General features: G+C 32.8%; 4 protein-coding genes across 7 annotated transcripts; 1 reads left to right on the top strand and 3 right to left on the bottom strand.

The window, feature by feature from the left end:
• Window positions 1-76: 76 nt before the first annotated feature.
• On the bottom strand, window positions 77-12,159 carry LOC122633615. Of its 2 annotated transcripts, none has more exons than XM_043821700.1 (3): window positions 11,424-12,159; window positions 565-889; window positions 77-413 (listed from the first exon to the last, which is right to left on the bottom strand). In XM_043821700.1, exons 1-3 carry the CDS (start codon window positions 11,443-11,445, stop codon window positions 374-376), a joined length of 387 nt encoding a protein of 128 aa, XP_043677635.1. In that variant the 5' UTR covers window positions 11,446-12,159; the 3' UTR covers window positions 77-373. The 2 variants fall into 2 exon arrangements, with proteins under 2 accessions (XP_043677635.1, XP_043677636.1); XM_043821701.1 differs by lacking the exon at window positions 11,424-12,159 and adding an exon at window positions 2,928-3,193.
• A 690-nt stretch (window positions 12,160-12,849) lies between these two features.
• On the top strand, window positions 12,850-14,779 carry LOC122633611 (zinc finger protein 622). Of its 2 annotated transcripts, none has more exons than XM_043821694.1 (3): window positions 12,850-13,147; window positions 13,360-14,062; window positions 14,143-14,779. In XM_043821694.1, exons 1-3 carry the CDS (start codon window positions 13,106-13,108, stop codon window positions 14,619-14,621), a joined length of 1,224 nt encoding a protein of 407 aa, XP_043677629.1. In that variant the 5' UTR covers window positions 12,850-13,105; the 3' UTR covers window positions 14,622-14,779. The 2 variants fall into 2 exon arrangements, with proteins under 2 accessions (XP_043677629.1, XP_043677630.1); XM_043821695.1 differs by having other exon boundaries at window positions 12,852-13,085.
• Window positions 14,780-14,859: 80 nt separating this feature from the next.
• LOC122633612 (arylalkylamine N-acetyltransferase 1-like) lies at window positions 14,860-17,248 on the bottom strand. Of its 2 annotated transcripts, none has more exons than XM_043821696.1 (4): window positions 17,223-17,248; window positions 16,850-17,168; window positions 16,347-16,616; window positions 14,860-15,863 (listed from the first exon to the last, which is right to left on the bottom strand). In XM_043821696.1, exons 1-4 carry the CDS (start codon window positions 17,231-17,233, stop codon window positions 15,705-15,707), a joined length of 759 nt encoding a protein of 252 aa, XP_043677631.1. In that variant the 5' UTR covers window positions 17,234-17,248; the 3' UTR covers window positions 14,860-15,704. The 2 variants fall into 2 exon arrangements, 1 of the variants encoding a protein (XP_043677631.1); XR_006328152.1 differs by lacking the exon at window positions 17,223-17,248 and adding an exon at window positions 15,939-16,026 and having other exon boundaries at window positions 15,724-15,863; window positions 16,850-17,150.
• Window positions 17,249-17,631: 383 nt separating this feature from the next.
• Window positions 17,632-19,664, bottom strand: LOC122633613 (V-type proton ATPase subunit D). The gene is made up of 4 exons (XM_043821697.1): window positions 19,509-19,664; window positions 19,000-19,117; window positions 18,383-18,868; window positions 17,632-18,303 (listed from the first exon to the last, which is right to left on the bottom strand). The coding sequence occupies exons 1-4, from the start codon at window positions 19,547-19,549 to the stop codon at window positions 18,211-18,213; spliced, it is 738 nt and encodes a 245-aa protein (XP_043677632.1). The 5' UTR covers window positions 19,550-19,664; the 3' UTR covers window positions 17,632-18,210.
• Between the last annotated feature and the right edge of the window lie 887 nt (window positions 19,665-20,551).

The following is a 20,551-nucleotide window of genomic DNA, read 5'->3' as shown; positions in this document are numbered from 1 at the left end:
CTTCCTGCGCAGTAAAAGCTTCAGAAGCCTCCCCAGTGGAAGTAACCTCCTATGAGCCGTCGTTGTGAATACCTTACGGTGAATCGTGATAAAAGCTTGATCTACGAAGCTTGATCGTTCGAACGGCCCGTTTTAGAATCGCTCTCGGATGGATTATCTTTAATCTTTTAGCCCTTCTCTCCAAGTTCAAGTGGGTAACGTCTTCGTCCTTGTTCTTCTAGATCTCCTCCTTCTCACGTTTCCCAGCGGCAGTTTGATTGCTGTGTAGCGACGTTGCCAAGCAATTGCTACCCGATGGTAGCTCGTAACGTGTCGAGTCAGGGTGGTTTTCGTTGTCCGCGGTAAGGTATGCCGCTCTACCCGCTGACGATAGTCACGTTTCTCTGAACGGTTGTAACTTCCGATGCCTATTACTGTCGAATTAAAACCAATGTCACGATGTGATACTTAGATTTATACCATAACGAAAGCTTACAAAATTTATTCCCTCTTTCTCTTCCTCCTCCTCACTCTCTCCCCCTCCTCTCCTCCTCCTCCTCCTCCTCTCTTTATCTCTCTACAAACCTGGAAAATTTTGAGGTCCTGTGTTTAGGCAGGACCAGATGATTTAAAAATCGATGGGTGGTATCTTGATGCGGATTTTGCCTCGGTTTGATGGGCAGAGGGGGATATTCTTCAATGATCATACACGCTGCCTGTCCGTTTCTCGTGCCTTTAAGAATCCCTGGGAACCAGGTTGGTGCGATCGATTCACCGCTTGATCCTACCAAAGGATTGCACCGAACGAACGAGATGGTGCTGCCGTTTGTAAACCGTTTGGACGATGTCCTACTACCGCCGCCTTTCCTGTACACCGATCCTTTCTCTCTGGATGATATCCTGGATGTTTCTGTAAAAAAAAAAAAAAAAACAAAAGAGACAAAGAATTAACGAACAAGCAGCCTTTAAACGAACGATGATCAATCGTCGCGTATTCTTTCCCTTTGATAACGTTGAAATACGTTTCTTTTATTCCATACTCTTAGATACAGGATAAAAGAAAATGGAAAAAGTCGATAACAAAATACCTAGCTTTCTAATCAGTTCTTCTCAAAGGAGAAACGAACCAAAGTGTCGCATCATTCAATGACATATCAGACCGTTTTATGAATACCCAAACAGGATTTTTCTATTTTACTTAAACAAGCGTATTAATGAAGTATAAACGGAAGTGTGTCGAGCAGCTTTTTTTCTTTTCGATAGTATCCTTTGTCCATTCGTCTCGATGACTTGTAAATGAGGGTCTGCTAAAAGTTCTCGGGCAATGAAACATCGGTTAAGATTTTCATGATTCATTCATTTTTTTTTTTCTTCTTTTCTTTAGTCTTCACGGATATGTTCGTTTCGGATTTTGGGACAATAAGTAATCACTGTTTGACTCATTTATCAATCGACTCATTAACGATTATCTGAATGATTTCCAAGAAACGCAGGCCATGCCAGGATCATCATAGCAAAGATCAAACACGGACACGTCCGTTAATGAAATTCGTTGATTACCGGAGAAAGGTTCGAAGGAGACGGATGAGAAATACGTGATAAACTGAACTTCATGTTTATTAGGAAAGAAGAACAAATGAAACCATAACAGACGAATGTAATTTCCTCGTAGTCAATGATCGAAAGATTTATCTTGTTCTTAAAGGATCGTTCATACGTACACGCGTATCGATAGCATATATTTATGTATATGTATATTTCGGGTATTTTGGATTTTTCCATTAACTCGATGTTTTTAAATGTATACTAAATGAATAAATTTTATCGACTCGTATAGAGTATTCGACATAATTTCTTAATAATAATTATCATTTTAATAATAGTAATAATAATAATAATAATAATAATAATAATAATAATAATAATAATAATAATAATAATAATAATAATAATAATAGGAATAATAGGAATAATAATAGAAGTTTAAATGTAATTTTATCATCTCGAATGTAATAAATTGAAACATCAAACAATAGCACTTACAATTTCTCAGACAGGTCTCTCGTGTAAACGCGACAAGGACAATAGTCGGAGGAGTCGCTATTTTATATCGATCGATCATATGCAATTACGACGTTCTCGACGTTAATCAAATGAACGATAAATTTGTTATTTTCATTAAAGGAGATATTATTTGTTAATTAAATAATACAAAAGATTTTAAAGTGTACCCTATTACATATACATACATACATACATACATACATGCATACATACATACATTCATACATACATACATACATACATACATACATACATACATATATACATACATACACATATATATACATATATATACAATAAATTGCTAAATACATATATATGCAATATATGCATAAAAAAAAGAAAAAAAAAAAGAAACAAAGCACATAAGAACGAAGATAAGTATTTGATTTGTTCTAAGACGAAAGAAAAAGAAGATATCATTTTATTGAATATTTGCTATTTTATATTATATCATGATATCCATGTTATCGAAATACGGAAGAGAGTTTATATCGACGTGTTATTCCTTAGATCGATATCGTAGATACGACATAATCGCCTATCGTCTGAGAAATCATCACAGGGATGCTGTGAACATCAATCAGTCCTTTCCAAGCAAGATCCTTTGAAATTTTTGGATAACAAAATTCAACGACAGGTCAAGTAAATATGTATGTACTCTGAAGAAGAAGAAGAAGAAGAAAAAGAAGAAGAAGAAGAAGAAGAAGGAAGAGAAAGAGGAGGAGGGTGAGGATGGTTGCTTCGATCGAAGAACGATACATATACATGAAAATACAGAGAGAAAGAGAAAAAAAAAAGAAGTAGCAAAGTAGGAGGCATGAGAAACGACTGTGCTATGTTATTGGGGTCGACGATGGTGGATTCGAGATCGAAGAAGTTACCTGCTCGGTATAGACGCATAAGTCGTGATTTGCGACAGTTGCTGTTGCTGCCGTTGGTGAGGATGCGATCTCTCTCGCTGCTGGACCCGGCCCGACGTTGAACCAACGATTAGGCTATTTGCGTTTTCCAAACGCGAAAATAGGATTCACGGAGTGGATCAGAATAAAAAAAGATTGAGAAAGATAGTAAGAGAGAGAAATAGGAAGGGTAACATAAAGAGAGAGAGAGAGAGAGAGAGAGAGAGAGAGAGAGAGAGAGAGAGAGAGAGAGAGAGAAAGAGAAAGAAGAGAAATAGAAAGAGAGAGATAAATAGAGAGATGAGAGAAAGAGAGAGAGCGAGAAAGTAAGCTCAGCTCTCAATAGAGAGATACAGAGAGAGAGAGAGAAAGAGAGAGAGAGAAATAATTAGAGAAAGGACGTCTCTCGTCTTTTTTCGTAGACAATCGTCGACGTTTCAACTTCGAGAAAGAAGTTGTCAATGTGCTGGCGATGGAGCCCGCTGCTAAATCTCTTCTCAATACACTCGCACACGCACATACACACACCGTACGTGCGGAGGATACAACCCCGTATTATAATCGTTTTGTCTACGTTGATTCTGTTACTGCCGTTGCTGTTGTTCTCTTGCTGCTGCTATTTTTCCTGCCGCTGCCGCTGCTGCTATTGCTGTTGCTGGTACTGATACTGGTACTGGTGCTGGTGCTGCTGGTGGCGATACTGCTACTTGCTCGTCTAACTCTCTAGCTTGCTCTAGCTCCTGACTGTAACTCGAGTCACCGTTGTCGTGCGTACTCGTGGCTCTCTCGGCTCCCGGATCGGCCTACCTTGCGGCTCGGCTCCGATGGCCGCGCAGGCGTCCTCGATGCGGGAAAACGGAGCATATTGATCGAGCACCGCGACGACCGATCGGCCAACGCCGTCCTCATACACATACACACGCATATTCTCTTTTTCTCTGTCTCTCTTTCTCTCTCTTTTTTTCTATGCTCGAACGTAGAGAAACAGAGAATTGTTGAGAGGAAGATGTATATCGGATTGAATTTTCCTAACGAAAGATCGGTCAACCTTCAGGCAAGGTCGTTCTCTTAAAGATCTTCTCATAAAGTATGCCTCAAGTATACACTTTCATATACTTTTCGTGAGAATGAGAAAAAGAAAGAGAGAGAGAGAAATAGAAGAACGTCGATCGTTTCTCATTGTCAAGTATCAAAAACTCGGGTATTGGTCTACGTAATAGGAATTCGAAGAATGTATACTAAACTATAGTGAGAAAAAGAGAGAGAAAAAATAGTTATGTCGGCCACGAGAATGGGGTTGTTAGCATCCGCCGAGGTTAAGTGTCCACGATCGATGTCGTTAGCAACGCATGGATGATGGCACTTATTTACTCTTCTTTTTAGTCGATTTTAAAAGAAGAATTCTCTTCGAAATTTCTCTCTCTCTCTCTCTCTCTCTCTCTCTCTCTCTCTCTCTCTCTCTCTCTCTCTCTCTCTCTCTCTCTTTCTGTGTGTTGAGATAGGTAATTTTCTTTTTATCTTTTATATGACGTTACATGGTGGGTCATTGTTTTTATTATATCTAATCATACGTTTCTAATCATAGAAAAACAAAGTGGAGATTTTAATCTCTAAGTATACCAGACACGAATTTCCTGATGATGAAAATAGATCACTTGTATATAATTATCTCTTGGAATAATTGCTTGATATTTCTATGTTAGAGAAAGAGAGAGAGAGAGAGAGAGAGAGAGAGAGAGAGAGGCTTTGAGGGTAAAATAATAACAAGTTTATTCGAGTGGGTGGAACTTTATCATCCAGGCATTTAAATCACTCTTGGTTAATGATAACGTTATCACATGTCGAACTTAAGTATAAATTGAAATTGAATCGAACAATGTTAATTATAACTTTCTCCCTAACGAACTACTATTGTTACTTGCGCCGCGAATGAATTTTCATTTTGTTTATTAACAAATAGGAATACTTTTACGCGCATACATAAAATATGTAGATATATATATAGTTCGTTCGAATTTATCATTTGTATATTTTACAAAGGCGATGCAAATGTTATTCTTATCTGTAGCGTTACGCTTAACGCTATAATATAATTCTCATGTGCCCCTGGCTGTTTCAGTACGATAGAGGAGGAACCGGAACGGATGCAGCAAAGTTCAAGGTAAACGCAGGTGCGCAAGACGATTATGCTCAAAGCTATGTACCACCGTTCGATATTGTGCACCAGTCCCATTGTACGTACAATGTATGCAACAACGATTTTAGGACATTTTTTTCCATCTTTGCAATAAGTAAATATCTTTGTGTGTGTGTGTGTGTGTGTGTGTGTGTGTGTGTGTGTGTGTGTGTGTGTGTGTGTGTGTGTGTGTGTGTGTGTGTGTGTGTGTGTGTGTAAAATATAGAAGGTTAACCGATAAGTATTATCGGAATTTTTTAAATATTTAGATAAGTTTATATTTAGATAAAATTTGGATATTACTAATTGGCCAGTCTTATTATTTATTATTGTCGTTATACTAGTATCATTTATTTAGATGTGAATTATTGAAATTTTCGAAATGACTAATTGTCCAATATTCAATAATTTATTATTGCCGTTATATTAATGTTATTTATTTAAGCGTTGTCACTGTTTTATTTAAATGTAAAATACTACAACTCTTGATATTGCTCATTGGTCCAATAATTTACTTTCTTCTCGTTTTATGAATACTATAATAGAAGATCTTATTTATATGATTTTTATGTTGAAAAATATTATGGATTTTTCTTAAAAACGAAGATTGAAAATAATTAACACGTTTCTTTGTAACTCAACTTTCGATTTCTAAAAGATTCGCAGGAGAATGAGAAATAAAAATTTATCGCTAGAAATCTGATATAGATGTATGCATTTCGTACTCGTTTGGATTCTCCGCTATGTACGTTTATTTACTGATAAATCTAAGATAAATGTACAATGAAACTTGTTCGCAACGATATTCGAAAGGCTGACATACTTGCGCGCATAAGGTTTGCAATGAATTCGGAGAAAGTAACCTCGCAAGTCGTGTAAGATCATGTATTCTTTTCCTTCTTTTTTTTATATAATAACACCACGTTGTTTATAAAAGAAAAAAAAAAAAAAAAAGGAAAGACCAAGATTTTATAGGTCATCATATTATTTTTCTCTTTTTTAACGTCGATCATAAATTTGAATTCGTTAGCTACTCGAAAAATCAATGAAACACATACACACGTACAAAATTACTTGTTGAATATTCATTTATCAAATGTCGAATTAATAACTCGTGTAAATAAACGGAAAATAACGACCTTTTTGCCTCTTTGTAATGAAAAATAAATAAATAAATAAAGATAAAAAAGATATCTATAAAAAATAGATATCGATCGAGGTTTTCTTTTTTTTTTTTTTGTTTGTTTATAAATTGAGATAATATACTTCCGTTCGAACTTGAAAAAACTTACAAATGTAAGTACGTATATTGTTGCATCAGCTGTTCAAGCTGATTTTTTTCTCTGTGTATGAATGTACATGCGACATTCGATCGACGAACGTGTATTTATCTTTCTGCTCGAAGGAATTGATACGACGTTAAACCCTCTCTCCGTTATTATAGGAACAAAATTTATGCAACGATATACTAATTATTCTAACGACAGTTTGAAACGTTTATTTCTTTAGCTGTGTACGCGTGGACGATCGGACTTTTAAAAACAAACTTCTTCGATCTACATCATTTTCTTGATTAAAGATTCAAATATATTCAGGATATCTAATATTTGATCGTTTGTACGAAGGTATACGTCGCTTATTTAACAATAACAGCATTAGTACAACGCAGTATAGTTTTACAAAACTTCCTGTATAACTCTATCATCATTGACCGACGATGTTAAGTCTATCGAAATGTTAGTACGAGACAATGTAATTATTCGCAATTATTCATTACTTTAAACACAAGGATTATTTCGTATAAGTATATATATTCATTCGTATAAATATACATGTATACATATATCAATGTTTAGACATACAGACGATCTAGTCGAAAAATTTATCTTTAATGTACTTAGTTTTTAACATATTTTCGACAAAAATCTAAACGGAAAATTTGTTTTCGCTGATATTCAAGAGACTTTGAAACCTCTCTCTCTCTCTCTCTCTCTCTCTCTCTCTCTCTCTCTCTCTCCCCCTCTTTCTCACTCCCTCTCCCTCTCCTTCCTTCTACTTTTCTCTCTCTCTTCCTCTTCTCCTTCTTATTTTCATCAGTGAACTTAACCCGAAACTCGATATCAATTAATTTACATGCTTATATTATATAATATACCAAATTGATCGTATTCTCTCATAAAAGATATTTTATATAAAAACAACGTTTCGTTTCATAGTCGAAGTAACGAAGTTTGTTCATAGTTCTATGTTCGTAATGAAACTTTATTTCTTTATTTTTCTTTTTTCTTTTGTAAAGTTTCTACTTCGAAATTCTCCTTTGAGAACCACTGCCGTATCGATCGAAGAGTATTATTTTGCATCGCTATCAACAGTCTCTGCGCATACTTAAGGGTCAAAGCAGGCCATCTTATGTTACAGATAATGAAAAGAGAAAAGAACAAGAGAAAAAGAAAAAGAGAGGGGAAAAGAAAAAAGGAAGAGAAAAAAAAAAGAAATAATCCGAGTCAGGGAGTGAAAGCTCATACATATATAGCTCTTTCGTCAGCTCGTCTAGTCTTTTATCGTATTAGGGACGTTACATGGTTCGATTGAGTTTTAGATATGTCGAGATTTCCCCTTTCTAAGGGAATCGTAATAAAAGGTAAGTTTTTGTTTGATTATAGATTGGATTAATTGTAATAAAGTTTTTCGATGATTCGATACACATATACAGTCGTATTATCCTATTTAAATCGTTAAAGAGATTAACGTTAATATTGAATTTACATTGACAATATATATATATATATATATTTACATTTAACTACTGTTAACAATTTAAAAATCTTTCCTGTTAACTGACCTTCCAATATTTGACTCACCTAACATTAAAGTTATTAATATATTTAGATCTTTTTTATCTTGAATTACTGTTAACAATTTATAGATTTTTCATGTTATTTGACCTTCCATTATTTCAATTGCGCAATGCTGCAGTTCCTATTATCTTTTTACTGATAATTTATTACAATATATTTATATATGTCGATAATTTAAATATTTATATATAGATAAGTTTTAATGTACAAAGTATTGAAAATTCAATAGAAAAAAGAAATATATATATATATATATATATATATATATATAATATCAAAATAATCGCGATATAATAAGAAAGATTCCAATTTGAATTTTGAACGATATTTATATTTATATTGGATTGATTAAAATAGGATACCCTATTAAAACATTCTCCTCATCCTTTGGTATAGCGTTATTATAGCATAAGCGCAGTTCCAGAAATAAGTACCATTACTCATATGCATAACTCTATTTTCTCTTCTCTGTAACCACAAGCACATCGAATATAGGGATGCTCACCTAATATAAGTGTATTTGCATTGGAACGATATAACGAGAAAGGTTCGCCAGCCAAACTTTCCAATTCGACTGTTTTCATATTTCTATACATGACTTTGTAACGTGCTTTTGCCGTATTCGTGTGGATTCATAAAATCGTTTCGAAATTATTATACGTACGAACATGCAGAAATATTTCCTTTCTAATTTTCTTCAAGCGAATTTCATTGAATTTCATGTACTCGCATCTTTATGTATTTAATAATGTATATGTGTATGATGTACGTACTTGAATATCGAAAGTGAATCTATATATTCTCGAATAAATAACTATCTCTAGTTATCTAATTGTAAGGTTAAAAAAATTCTAACCTTATCGAAAACGCGTAAATTTAACGTTTGCGTATATATATATATCTCCCTATGTATCTAATAATGTATATATGTATTACGTACGTACTGGAATATCGAAAGTGAGTCTATATATTCCCGGATAAATAACTACCTCTAGTTATCTAATTGTAAGATTAAAAAAATTCTAACCTTATCGAAAATGCGTAAATTTAACGTTTGCATATATATATATATATATATATATATATATATATATATGTATGTATGTATATGTGAACAATAAGATTAGATAAGATATTGCAATGTATTTAAAAATGTTAAATTATGTTTCACCGTTAACTTATATTGGAATTATACGATATGGAGAAATTATTACTCGAAGAGTAAACGAATACAACAGACTCGATATCTTTGCAAATAACTTCGTACATAATATTTGTACGATGTCGATCGAACGAAAACGAGTTGTGTCGAAATAAGTTAGAAACGATCTGCGAATAAATTTAGATTATTTTAATGAAATCTGAAGAGATCATAGCAGGTATTCGAGAGACAACAAATGCTTTAATACGTTTATGATATTTTCGAATTTCAATTGAAATCGTTTAGAAGTGATCTAACCTATTTACCGATAGAGCTGTATCAATAAAAATCGAAAATTGAATATTTATTAACATCGTCATTTTTTTATTGATAATATATATATAAAAGAAGAACAAAAAAAAAAAAAGGAAAACGAAAAAAATGTAATTACGTGAGACCTTGAATCAATGATAATCAAACGCAAATATACCTATCTATACAAAGATCATATACAACCTTCTCGAATTTAAATCGAAATAATTTAATGTGACCTAATATATTTACCGATAAAGCTACGTCGATGATTTCCCAAAATGAACAATTTTATTAACAATGCTTTTGTCTTATCGATTACATATCCAAAATGTGATTATTATCCATTAAATGATTATTATCTTGGCTTGGAAACGATAATAATTACTAATAAATATCAAATTAACTGAATATACTGACAAAATGACCTTCATTCTGTAAATATTTTTTTTTCACTATACCGTTAGGAAAATTAACAAAAAAAAAAAAAAAGTGTAATCTAAGATAGTACATACGTAAATACTTACATATAACGTCGATAAAAACAATGAAAATTCAATGACATGCTTTCTAAGCCTTTCACGAGAATGAATTTAAAATAGTAGAATTTTTCATTTCAGCCAATAATGGCGATCGCCGTTCACGTTACGCATTTGGTTTTCATTGTTTCCATGACAAAGAGTGACGAAGCAATTCCTTTGGTCATACAAACTGCTAACTATGATCGTGTTCGTGATCGTGATTCGATGTCTTCCTCTCATCATCGTATCGTATCACGTTCGATAATAATCGTCGTCTAGACTTTTGATTGGTATACAATCGATTTCTATAATTCGATACTTTCTAACCTCTACTAGTGATAGAAACTATACTGTATATAAAAAAAATAATAAAGAGAGGGAGAGAGAGAGAGAGAGAGAGAAGAAAACGATAAAGACATGTAGGATCGTTGTATATCGTAAATATATTTTTTGTAAAAAAACTTCTCTTCTATTTAATCAAAATTATTTACCCTCTTTCATTGTATTTTAAATAATAGTATTAACATTGATTTCAAACATGATACTGTGTATACGTATATAGCAAACGAAAACAACTTAACACGATGATAACGTTATCAAGATAATATTCGTGATTTTTATTATAACGGAATAATCGTTGATAAAAACACGTGGTTATAAAAGCACGAGGCGAATGTTTCTGGTTTCAAGAAATAAATACATACATACATACATACATACATACATACATACATGTGTATATTACGAGAGACAATGAGAAAAATATAAAGGTGTTACGTCAAAAGTCGAAAGCGGATCTCGTCGATGATCTTTTCTTGTTATACGTAAGTAAGCGAGTACGTAAGAAAAAGACGAAGAAGATTAAAAAGAAAAAGAAGAAGAAGACGAAGAAGAAGAAGAACGAATGAGGAAGAAGAAATCTTTGGTATACGAAGAGGAGGAAGCGATTAACTAGCGCGTGCTAGAAAGAGAGATAAAGGGAAATAGAGCACGAGAATGAGCGATGATGAAAGAGTTAGGAGAGAGATAGAGAGAAGGAGACAGACAGAGAAAGAGGAAAGAGTACTTTTAAAAAGATAAAGAGTGAGAAAGCAACATCGATTTCCGCGTAAAGACGAGAGCCTCGCAAATCGGTGCACGTTCTCGTCTCCAAAATGGCTGATCGCTAAAATTAGCATTCGGCGAGAGGACGCGCGTGTGTGTGTGTGTGTGTGTGTGTAAGAGAAAGAGAAAGAGAGACAGAAAGAGAGAGAGAGAGAGAGAGAGAGAGAGAGAGAGAGAGGCGAGAAGGTTAGAGAGCGGGAGGATTGGTGGGGGTAAAAGGGAAGACAAGACTCGATAAGGAGAAAAACGATGTGTGTGTGTGTGTGTGTGCGTGCCTTTCTCCAATGATTCGCGTAAAGAAAATAACGAACGAACGAACAAATAAATAAATAGTTAAATAAATAAATAAGGAAAGAAAATCCTTACCTTGTCGTCGAAGAAAAGTCATATAAAATGGTATCGCCCTGCTGGACGGCCGCCTTCTAGCGTGAAAATATGAGTCGCAGCGACGTTGAGCGTCGAGACAGATGGATTGCCCTAACGAAGGGTATACCAGCTTCGTCGTTATGTCTCGTAGAATGCTAGTACTTCTTTCTTCCTTAACGATCACGAACCGTCGCAAGAATGTCGTCGTTCTCCTCTTTCTCAACTTCTTTTTTTCTTATATACTCTAGACGAGCACTCGTCGCTCGTATCCGATCAGGGCGTTGTTGCTTACTATCACCGTGACTCCTTTCTAGATAACTTCTCCTGCGAAAAATTTATATCGGGTTTTTATTCGCCACGAGGAACGCAAATTTTTATGCAGCTCGAATAAGTTTTGTCTCTCTCTCTCTCTTTCTCGCTCTCTCTCTCTCTCTCTCTCTCTCTCTATCTATCTATCTCTTTCTTTCTTTCGACGGATGGTAACCTCTTCGTAATTCTCTAACGCTTATAAACACGTTGAGATTCACGCTATCTTCTTTCTGTATCTATTATATTATATATCGTCTTCCTTCTCTTGTATCTTGCTTTACAACGTGTTCCTTTGAAAAAAACGCTCCGACTTGCTAGACGACTACTGCCTGAATACAACTGCGAGCTTCGAGCAACGCCAGGACCGTCACTCGACCCTTGACACCCCCTGGCGATATACCACTTAACTCTTCTTTCCTCGCTATACCTCCCACACCCACTCAACACCCGCCATGCTTACTTACATCGCTTCGTCATTGGTCTTCTCCTTCTAGTTTCTTCTAGTTCTTTTTTAACATTGGCATTTCGGATTGATCCGATTCTTCGATTATTTTCTCTCTCTCTCTCTCTCTCTCTCTCTCTCTCTCTCTCTCTCTCTTTTCTTTTTATCCAATAGGATTTAAGATAAACTCTTGAGATTTCGGTCTCTCCTTATCCGGTCTCGTAACTTTATATGTTTCTTTTTATTTTTCTTTTTTTTTTTTGTATTTCTTTCGCAATTGCATCGATTCATCGTTACTTTTTTCGGAGTATCGTGTTTTCATTTTTCTTTTTTTTTTTTTTTGCTTTTTTATTCTCTTTGAAATTTCATCATTTTTCATAACCTTTTCATCGTAATTGTCTCTTAAAATAGAAAGAAGAATATTATGACAGATTCAATAAGATTCTTTAATATGGATAAAAGGATGCACGATATCGCGCAAAAGAATCTTTCAAAATTGTTCTTTAAGATTTGAAATCACTAAACGCTTGCGACTTGTTGTAATTAAGAAAATTTTTTATGTAAATCCTTGTAAACATATTGTGTGTTGGACAGCTTTAAAATTTGACTTGTTACGCCCCTGATTATTGATATAGAAATACATATATATAATAGAATATATATATATTGTGGTGGTGTATATACAATGATATACTGCGTCTTTCGTCCAATTTCGTCTACGCATATTCCAATCGACGTTCGTCGTGAGAACGTTATACTTGCATAAGAGTTGAAATTTATAAGTAATTTCTTTTTTATATTGTCAATGCAGCATAGAATATAATTAAGAAGGGAAGTGAAAAAAAAAAGATTCGCATATTATTCTATCTAACTTCAGTGTTAATTGATAAGCAACTACTACGTACGTGACGGTAATTATATATATTTTCGTATGATTGTGAAATATCTTAAAATATTATCTCTCACAGAAAAGGTTAGTGTTTGTAATGTACAGTAGCCTTATGCAGATACGTATAAAAAATTTCGATTCTCTAACGTTTCTTTTTCTGTGCTATTTTCTAGAAGATATTTAAAAAGAAATAATTTTTTTTTGTAATATTGGAGTTATATTTTAACGTTAGATTCTAGATTATAATTTATTTGCAACTGTTAATAACTTGTTAATATATTGTTATGTATATATAGGAAATAGAAAACATGACTTCGCCATTTACATGTATAACCTGCCGTGTGGCGTTTAAAGATCTCGAGATACAGAGACAACATTATAAATCCGATTGGCATAGATATAATTTAAAAAGAAAAGTGGCAGATCTGCCTCCTGTTACGGTAGAAGATTTTCAAAAGAGGGTTATTGCCCAACGTAATCAAAATGATAAGTCGCTAGAAGAAAATATATATTGTGGAGTGTGTGGTAAAACATTCAGTACTAAAAATCAATATGTAAATCATTTATCGTCTAAGAAGCATAGAGAGAAATTATTGAAATTAGATATATCTCACTCTGGTTCCGAAGATGAAAGTACGGTAGATGACTCAGCTTTGTCAGCTTCTGTAATATCTTCTATCTCAAATGCTACAACTGTTAAAACAGCTGATATTGGTAGTCATAGTGAAAGAACTATAGATGATATGGATATTGATTCTGATGTTGAATCTGTAGATTCTGATGAGTGGATTGAAGATACAGATAATCCTATCAAGAATAATAATTGCTTGTTTTGTAAACATCACAGTCGATCCATAGTACAAAATTTGAGACACATGACAATGGCACATTCCTTTTTTATACCTGATCCGGAATATTGTATAAATATCAAAGGTTTGCTTACTTATCTAGGAGAAAAAATATATGCTAACTATATATGCATTTGGTGTAACGATTCCGGTAAGTGTATCTATTCGTGTGGTAATTATAAAATTTATTTTATTTGATTAAATAGTAAAATAAATATTATGTTTAAACAGGGAAAGCATTTCAAAGTGTCGAATCAGTCAAGGCACATATGATCGACAAAGGTCATTGTAAAATGTTGCACGAGGGCGATGCACTTGTAGAATATGCACAGTTTTATGACTATTCTTCTAGTTATCCTGATGTAGAGACATCAGATCCAGATGCAGAAGTTGAAATACCCGAACTAGATGATACCGATTACCAACTAGTTTTACCATCTGGTAATGTGATTGGCCATCGGTCTTTAATGAGATATTACAAGCAAAGTTTAAATCCAAATAGAGCCGTTGCTGTGTCTAAAAATGATAAACTACGTAATGTAATATCGCAATATAAAGCTTTAGGATGGACCGATACAAAGAAGGAAATAGCTATTAAAAAAGCTAGAGATATTAAATTTATGCAAAAAATACAAGCTAAATATACTTTAAAATTAAATTTGAAAGCAAACAAGTTGCAACAGCACTTTAGACCACAAGTTAATTTTTAAATGTGGCTCAAAATAAGCGTATTATTCGATTATATGATTTATGGCTATGTAAATGGAATATGTATTATCTGTATATCTAGCTATATGCTTTATCAACTGTAATTAATTTACATTTTGTAAAAATGTAATTATTATTTAAATTAAAACGAACATCATAACTTTTAGTTTTTTGCTTAAAACCACCCATAGTTATGTAGAATGAAATGGAAAATTTATTCTAAGGATACATCATGCGATATAAATTATTATAAACTTTATTTGGCGGATATTCTTACAAAATAACGTATATATTTCTCATAACACGTGACACCGACAAAAATACCATTTTTCATAATTTGTATAATTATTTGCAAGTGGACCCGTCATATCGTAATTCGTTTTTGTATTCGTATATCTTACTGTACATTAAATTTTTCGTTTTGTGCGAGAGATAAAATGTACAGATCATGTAAACGTTCTGTGTCTCGTGCTTCACCAATGGTTGCAACGAAAACGCAAGTTTGTTTTTCGAAACGTTAAACGTTATATACTGTTTCTTTCGTTTTCGTATTAGAAAACATTAGAAAACAAATAATTTTTTATTACATGCTTATATATTATAACTTTCCATCAGACTATTGCCTTTAGTGATGTATACATCATTATGATATAATCTCTTATAATATTTAACAGATTCATATATAGATATTTTATTATATATATATATATATATATATATATATATATATATATATATATATATAGACATTTTACATACGCAACCCCTTTGTTAAGCAGAATTGGAATCAATTTTTTTAACGTTGTTCCTGAATCAACAAAATGTAAAAACGATCGTCAATAGTTGTTATTAGAATCGTTGAGTTCATAATTTTTATAACTTTGCTTGGAACACATAGACCAGGGGCAGTAACCGATTTTCTTGGATTATTGATTTATACGTTCTAAGCAAAATGCGTGTTTCAGCTTTTTCACACTTGATTATTGTATAGACATATATGCATCTTTTTACGTCACTAACAAGTATATTAAAGAACTGTTATTGTCACAACGATACATATACTTTACATAGGATAAGGTACCTATCTAATGCAACAGTTTTACCATCAGCTTTACAGCTTGATGAGGTGGTGCCGGTCTGATGTTCTCCGGAAGATCCGTATAAGGAATCTCTGCTTCGACTTGGAAACCATGCTTTAAACAAACTTTTTGAGAATACATACCAGTTGCATCGGCTTTGAATACCTGCGAACGTAAATAGAAATATCTTATTTGATAAAACATTCAAATCCTCATTGAAATTTTATACAACGAGGATACCTTTCAGAAAAAGACAACAACGAGTGCATTTTGTAATTTACACCTTTGTAAATGAAAATCATCCCATGCATATTAAGTGAAGTACATGCTGAAACAAGAAAAAAAAATGCGTACTTGATAAAAGATATCGTTGTCGAGGCACACGTACAAATATATAAGTGCTAAACGAACGTACTATAATATCGATATATTATAATCGTCCTTTTTAATTACGTATAAATGACAAGTCGTGCGTCGCTTAAAATTGCACTAATAATAGTTCAATTATAAGTAAACACTTAACGACATCAAGTCATTCGTGAGTACATGCGTTTACACACAAACACTTAAAATTCATTCCATTTGACATTCATAATGCTTTATATTTTTTTATAAAACATTTCAAATATTTATTATCTCTATCGTTACCTTGAAGCCAGCTTTCCTTGCAACTTCAAGACTATCCGACATCAAAACGTTCGCCAGACCTTTCCCGCGAAAATTCTCATCGACGCTCAAAATACGACATTCGAATAATTCCTGCACGTTGTATTTCCAAAATAGATTGACCTTCTTGTTGACTTTATAGAGTTGTCCGAAAATCTTTTTAAATTGTTTGTCATCTATCTCTTCCAGTCGTCGACTAGCTTCATCTCTCTCGTCCTCGTTCAAGACACCATTTAGAGCCATACCTGCTATCTGTTATAAAAAAACTTTTTTCATATTTTGCTTTCAACAGTGTATATCTAAACCAAACTATTTCGAATAATCTCGCAAACGTGTTGCAAATCAATTTGGGGAGAAATATTATGTATGAAAATTTAGAAGGAGTAATTTAAAAAAAAACCGCGGGAAAGGATAGGCGCATTCGAACGAACGGAATAGAAAGATTCGCTTCGAGTGTAATCAATCGTCATAGAGAATAAACTTACAGTTCCATTTTCGGTTACTAGCATCCTGGAGTATCCCTGCTTCAAAGTCAATAGACAATGTCTCTCCAGTTCGAAATGAGATTCTCCTTTTTTGCATAATCCAACAGCATGATTCAATGGTTCATCCGCGAAGAAGTTCCATTTCAAATGATCAATAGCATCGGCGAAACGATCCTCAGGGATCTCAGCAATTGTTAAATTATCGGACATCTTTGGGCTGGGCAGAGGACAAATTTTACGCGCACTGAAAGGAATTTTCACACGCGCATCTCCGTTACTAAAGAGGGTTGTATCGTATGAGGAGAGAGAGAGAGAGAGAGAGAGAGAGAGAGAGAGAGAGAGAGAGAGAGAGAGAGAGAGAGAGAGAGAGAGAAAAAGGTTCATATATTGATTGACCCAGTTCAAGAAAGTTCACTTCCCTACGATTATTATTAAAACAATAGCTAAGTAATGACGTCTTTATTACCAAAGGGTCAAATTTTCTACAAGAAGGAAAATCGATAATTTCCTTTTTATTTTTTCTATTTTTTTTCTTCTTTTTTTTTTTTTTCTATACAGTTTAAAGGACGTTAATTCACAGCTATCTAAAATCATGTCCATGCGCATGCTTTTCGTTTAACGATTTATTAATAAATAAATTTGTAGCCGTCTTTTTGTCGAAGATTTAATTAAGGCTAATAAGGGTGCTAAATTATATTTAGCACTCGTCGTAATTAATGGAATTTAAAGAGGTCGTGGGAGGGTCGTAAGAGTATAATGCAATAAACGTTAGCGATGGTAAATAGTATTGACATGTATATTTTTTATTGATGATAAAATATTATCGAGTATTTGACGAGAAATTATCAAATCGGACGTTCTTCTCGCCGTGAAATTATGCACAAACTATATTTATTTTTATACCTTATCAACTTTATTAACAACAACAGTATTTGGAATACTTTAAAAAAATACAGATACTAGTAGAAGCTGGCATAGCGATAGATATACAATACTAGATCTTGCTAAAATAATTTGAAATTATACAATAGTAGATTCTGTACAAGTAATTCTTTAAGAGTATAATCAAAAAATATTAATAACATTTATATACGGTCATAATACGGATTTACTCTATAAATATATTTTTTAAATATTAGCACGGGTCTATGAACAAGGAGATGGTATTGTTAATGTTTATCTTTCTCAAAGATTACATTAAATGAAATTGTGTTTCTTTAGAGTTGCAACTTATTGACCAAGAACGAACTATGAAATCGCACTTCGTGACATTTCGAAGATTTGCTCTTTCAGATATTTCTACTTATTTTCGTGGTTTATTCTTAATAATAAAATATGTACGAACGTACTCTGTACATAGTTTAAAAGAGTAAATCCTCGTCTCCTTCGTCCAACATATTCGCCGCTTCTGATTCTTTACCAGCAGCAACCATTACTGCTCTAGCTGCCTCGGACTAAAAAAAACATTTGTTATAAAAATCATATAAATAATTTTCTTTAATGTTCTTTATATCTTGTAGAAAATTTATGTACCTTCGTTTTTGCTATTTTCTTCTTATCTTGAATCTTCTTTAAACGATAGAATTCTTCTCTTTCGAGTTCATCTAATTCAGATATAATATATGCGAGAGTTCTTTCGATTCTTGGAATGATAACATGTTCAATGGCATTTACACGACGATTTGTAATTTTAATGACTTCATCTAGAGTTACAAAACTTGTTTGTAAAGATGCCAATTCTACTAATAATTTAACTGCTTTCTGATAGTTTTTCTTTAGTTTCGTTAATTGCTGTCCACCTCTAGCCAATCCAGCTAACTCATAAGTATCGCTACCGTCTTGATACGATTCAAATACTGGAAGATTAACACCAGCGACATTGTCCTTTTTTGAACGAATCTTAATTTGTGCCTTGGTGACATTTTGTAGAACAACTTGATTAAAGTCGCCGGTAGCAAATTTTGCTTCGGCTAAAGAAAAGGCAGCTTCTTTCATTACTTCTCCCATAAGAGTTTTTGTCTAGTAAAAAGCAACAGGATATTACATCAAAGAATATATATTATAACTTGAAATACGTATACAGTATTATTTTATATAATATGATTTTATATAATATAATACATTTATTTTATAATTTCATTTCATTTTACCTCTATAATTTTTCCTAGAATCATTCTAAAACGCATCTGTAATGCGTCAGCCTTTTTCTTGAGTAACCCATGACCTTTTGTTGCTCCTTGTAGACGTGATTTCATTAACATCTGTGCGCTTGAAACAATAATGTATTTGTTAAATCAAATCGTTATTATTTTGTCAAAATCAACGAGAGAATATTAACATTAACGAATGTTTATTTCGCGACCGTCAATTGTAATATAATATATTGTGGTTATTTAAAAATATTGACAGTTTTGTAAAATTACTTGTAAACAAAAGATCATCACAAAGTTAACGGAATGGAAAATTGTTTCGTTCAAAATTTATTCTTGAAGATTGATAAGTATACTGTATTTTGAAATAGGGTTACACCCATTTTATAAGTGACAGAAAAATTTGTCGTTATAGAAAAAAATTATAACAAGTGCAATATAGAAATGATTGTTTTTTAACAGACAATTTTTCCATAATGATAATAAAATTTTTTTCACAATATACTTACCCCCGAGAGGGGAAAATTGGAAGTTTATCTTTTCCAGACATATTTTCGATTACAGTCAAGCAGACAGGAATAGGATTGATCAGCTGACAAGCGAGAACGGAAGTTCCTAGGCGTTTCAATCAAGCTATCGCGTGACTCGATTCTCTTACGTCCTAAAATTTCAATTTTATATAAAACACACAAACAATTTTCCAATTTAGAAATTAGAAAGTTAAATATGAGACATAAATTGATAATATATTTTTTTGATAATGCAATTTTTTGATCTATAAGAAAACTACGATATGTCAGGCTCCTTTCTGTGATACAGCCCTGAGAATAATGCAAAATATTCATTGTGATTGGCTGACAATGAAGTTCCTGTTAACCGAAGAAAATAAAATAATTCAAAATTAAAAGGAAAAGAAAAATAATTTTATTCAATAAATTTGAATAAAACTTTTGATATACTTCGTAATTAAATTTTATATCAAATAATATATGCGACTCGATATTTTAAAAAATGTTATTTTTAAAAACGCTATTTCTTTATTCGAACGATTCCCAACAATGCGATCAATAATTACTTTATTCTGCTAACTGATCGATTCTTTTTTCTTTATATTTTCAAACAGAACACGAAAAATAGACAAGAATAAAAACAAACTTAAAATGTGCTCTCTGTATGGTAAACAAACTAGTGTCGATAAAGTAGGAAATCTTAATCGAAAAGAGTAAATTCGAAAGTCCCGCGTTAACTACATAGCGCTAAAGTGGCGCCGTGATAAGAACACGAATTAACAATGCAGCATGGGCTTAAACGTTGTTTTTTTGTTTTTTCATTCTTTCCTCTATTCATTTAAGAAAAAAAGAATATAAAAGAGAAACAAAGAACGAGAAACAAAAAATTTCGAACATAATTACACCTATTAATACGCAATCGATTAAAAAAAAATTTCTTTTATACATACATACATATATATATATATATATATATATATATATATAATCATAATAAAAAGAATGATGCAATTTAATTACCACACTATACTAGGGACTCAACG

Source organism: Vespula pensylvanica, chromosome 12 (genome assembly GCF_014466175.1).
Source record: "Vespula pensylvanica isolate Volc-1 chromosome 12, ASM1446617v1, whole genome shotgun sequence".
NCBI classification, from domain to species: domain Eukaryota; kingdom Metazoa; phylum Arthropoda; class Insecta; order Hymenoptera; family Vespidae; genus Vespula; species Vespula pensylvanica.
Note: the sequence above shows the minus strand (reverse complement) of the source record. Positions and strands in the feature narration are given on the sequence as shown.

What these genes read in the sequence shown, in the direction of transcription:
- LOC122633615 (XM_043821700.1), bottom strand. Translation starts at nt 11,445, where the DNA reads ATGACTTTTCTTCGACGACAAG. An exon ending in GACTTTTCTTCGACGACAAG is followed by an intron (nt 890 to 11,423) that starts GTAAGGATTTTC and finishes TTTTTTTTACAG; the next exon opens with AAACATCCAGGATATCATCC. An exon ending in AGGACCTCAAAATTTTCCAG is followed by an intron (nt 414 to 564) that starts GTTTGTAGAGAG and finishes TTAATTCGACAG; the next exon opens with TAATAGGCATCGGAAGTTAC.
- LOC122633611 (XM_043821694.1), top strand. Translation starts at nt 13,106, where the DNA reads ATGATTGTGAAATATCTTAAAATATTATCTCTCACAGAAAAG. An exon ending in TATTATCTCTCACAGAAAAG is followed by an intron (nt 13,148 to 13,359) that starts GTTAGTGTTTGT and finishes ATGTATATATAG; the next exon opens with GAAATAGAAAACATGACTTC. An exon ending in CATTTGGTGTAACGATTCCG is followed by an intron (nt 14,063 to 14,142) that starts GTAAGTGTATCT and finishes ATGTTTAAACAG; the next exon opens with GGAAAGCATTTCAAAGTGTC.
- LOC122633612 (XM_043821696.1), bottom strand. An exon ending in TAGTAACCGAAAATGGAACT is followed by an intron (nt 16,617 to 16,849) that starts GTAAGTTTATTC and finishes TTTTTATAACAG; the next exon opens with ATAGCAGGTATGGCTCTAAA. An exon ending in CAAGGAAAGCTGGCTTCAAG is followed by an intron (nt 15,864 to 16,346) that starts GTAACGATAGAG and finishes TTACGTTCGCAG; the next exon opens with GTATTCAAAGCCGATGCAAC.
- LOC122633613 (XM_043821697.1), bottom strand. Translation starts at nt 19,549, where the DNA reads ATGTCTGGAAAAGATAAACTTCCAATTTTCCCCTCTCGGGG. An exon ending in TTCTAGGAAAAATTATAGAG is followed by an intron (nt 18,869 to 18,999) that starts GTAAAATGAAAT and finishes GCTTTTTACTAG; the next exon opens with ACAAAAACTCTTATGGGAGA. An exon ending in AGAAAATAGCAAAAACGAAG is followed by an intron (nt 18,304 to 18,382) that starts GTACATAAATTT and finishes TGTTTTTTTTAG; the next exon opens with TCCGAGGCAGCTAGAGCAGT.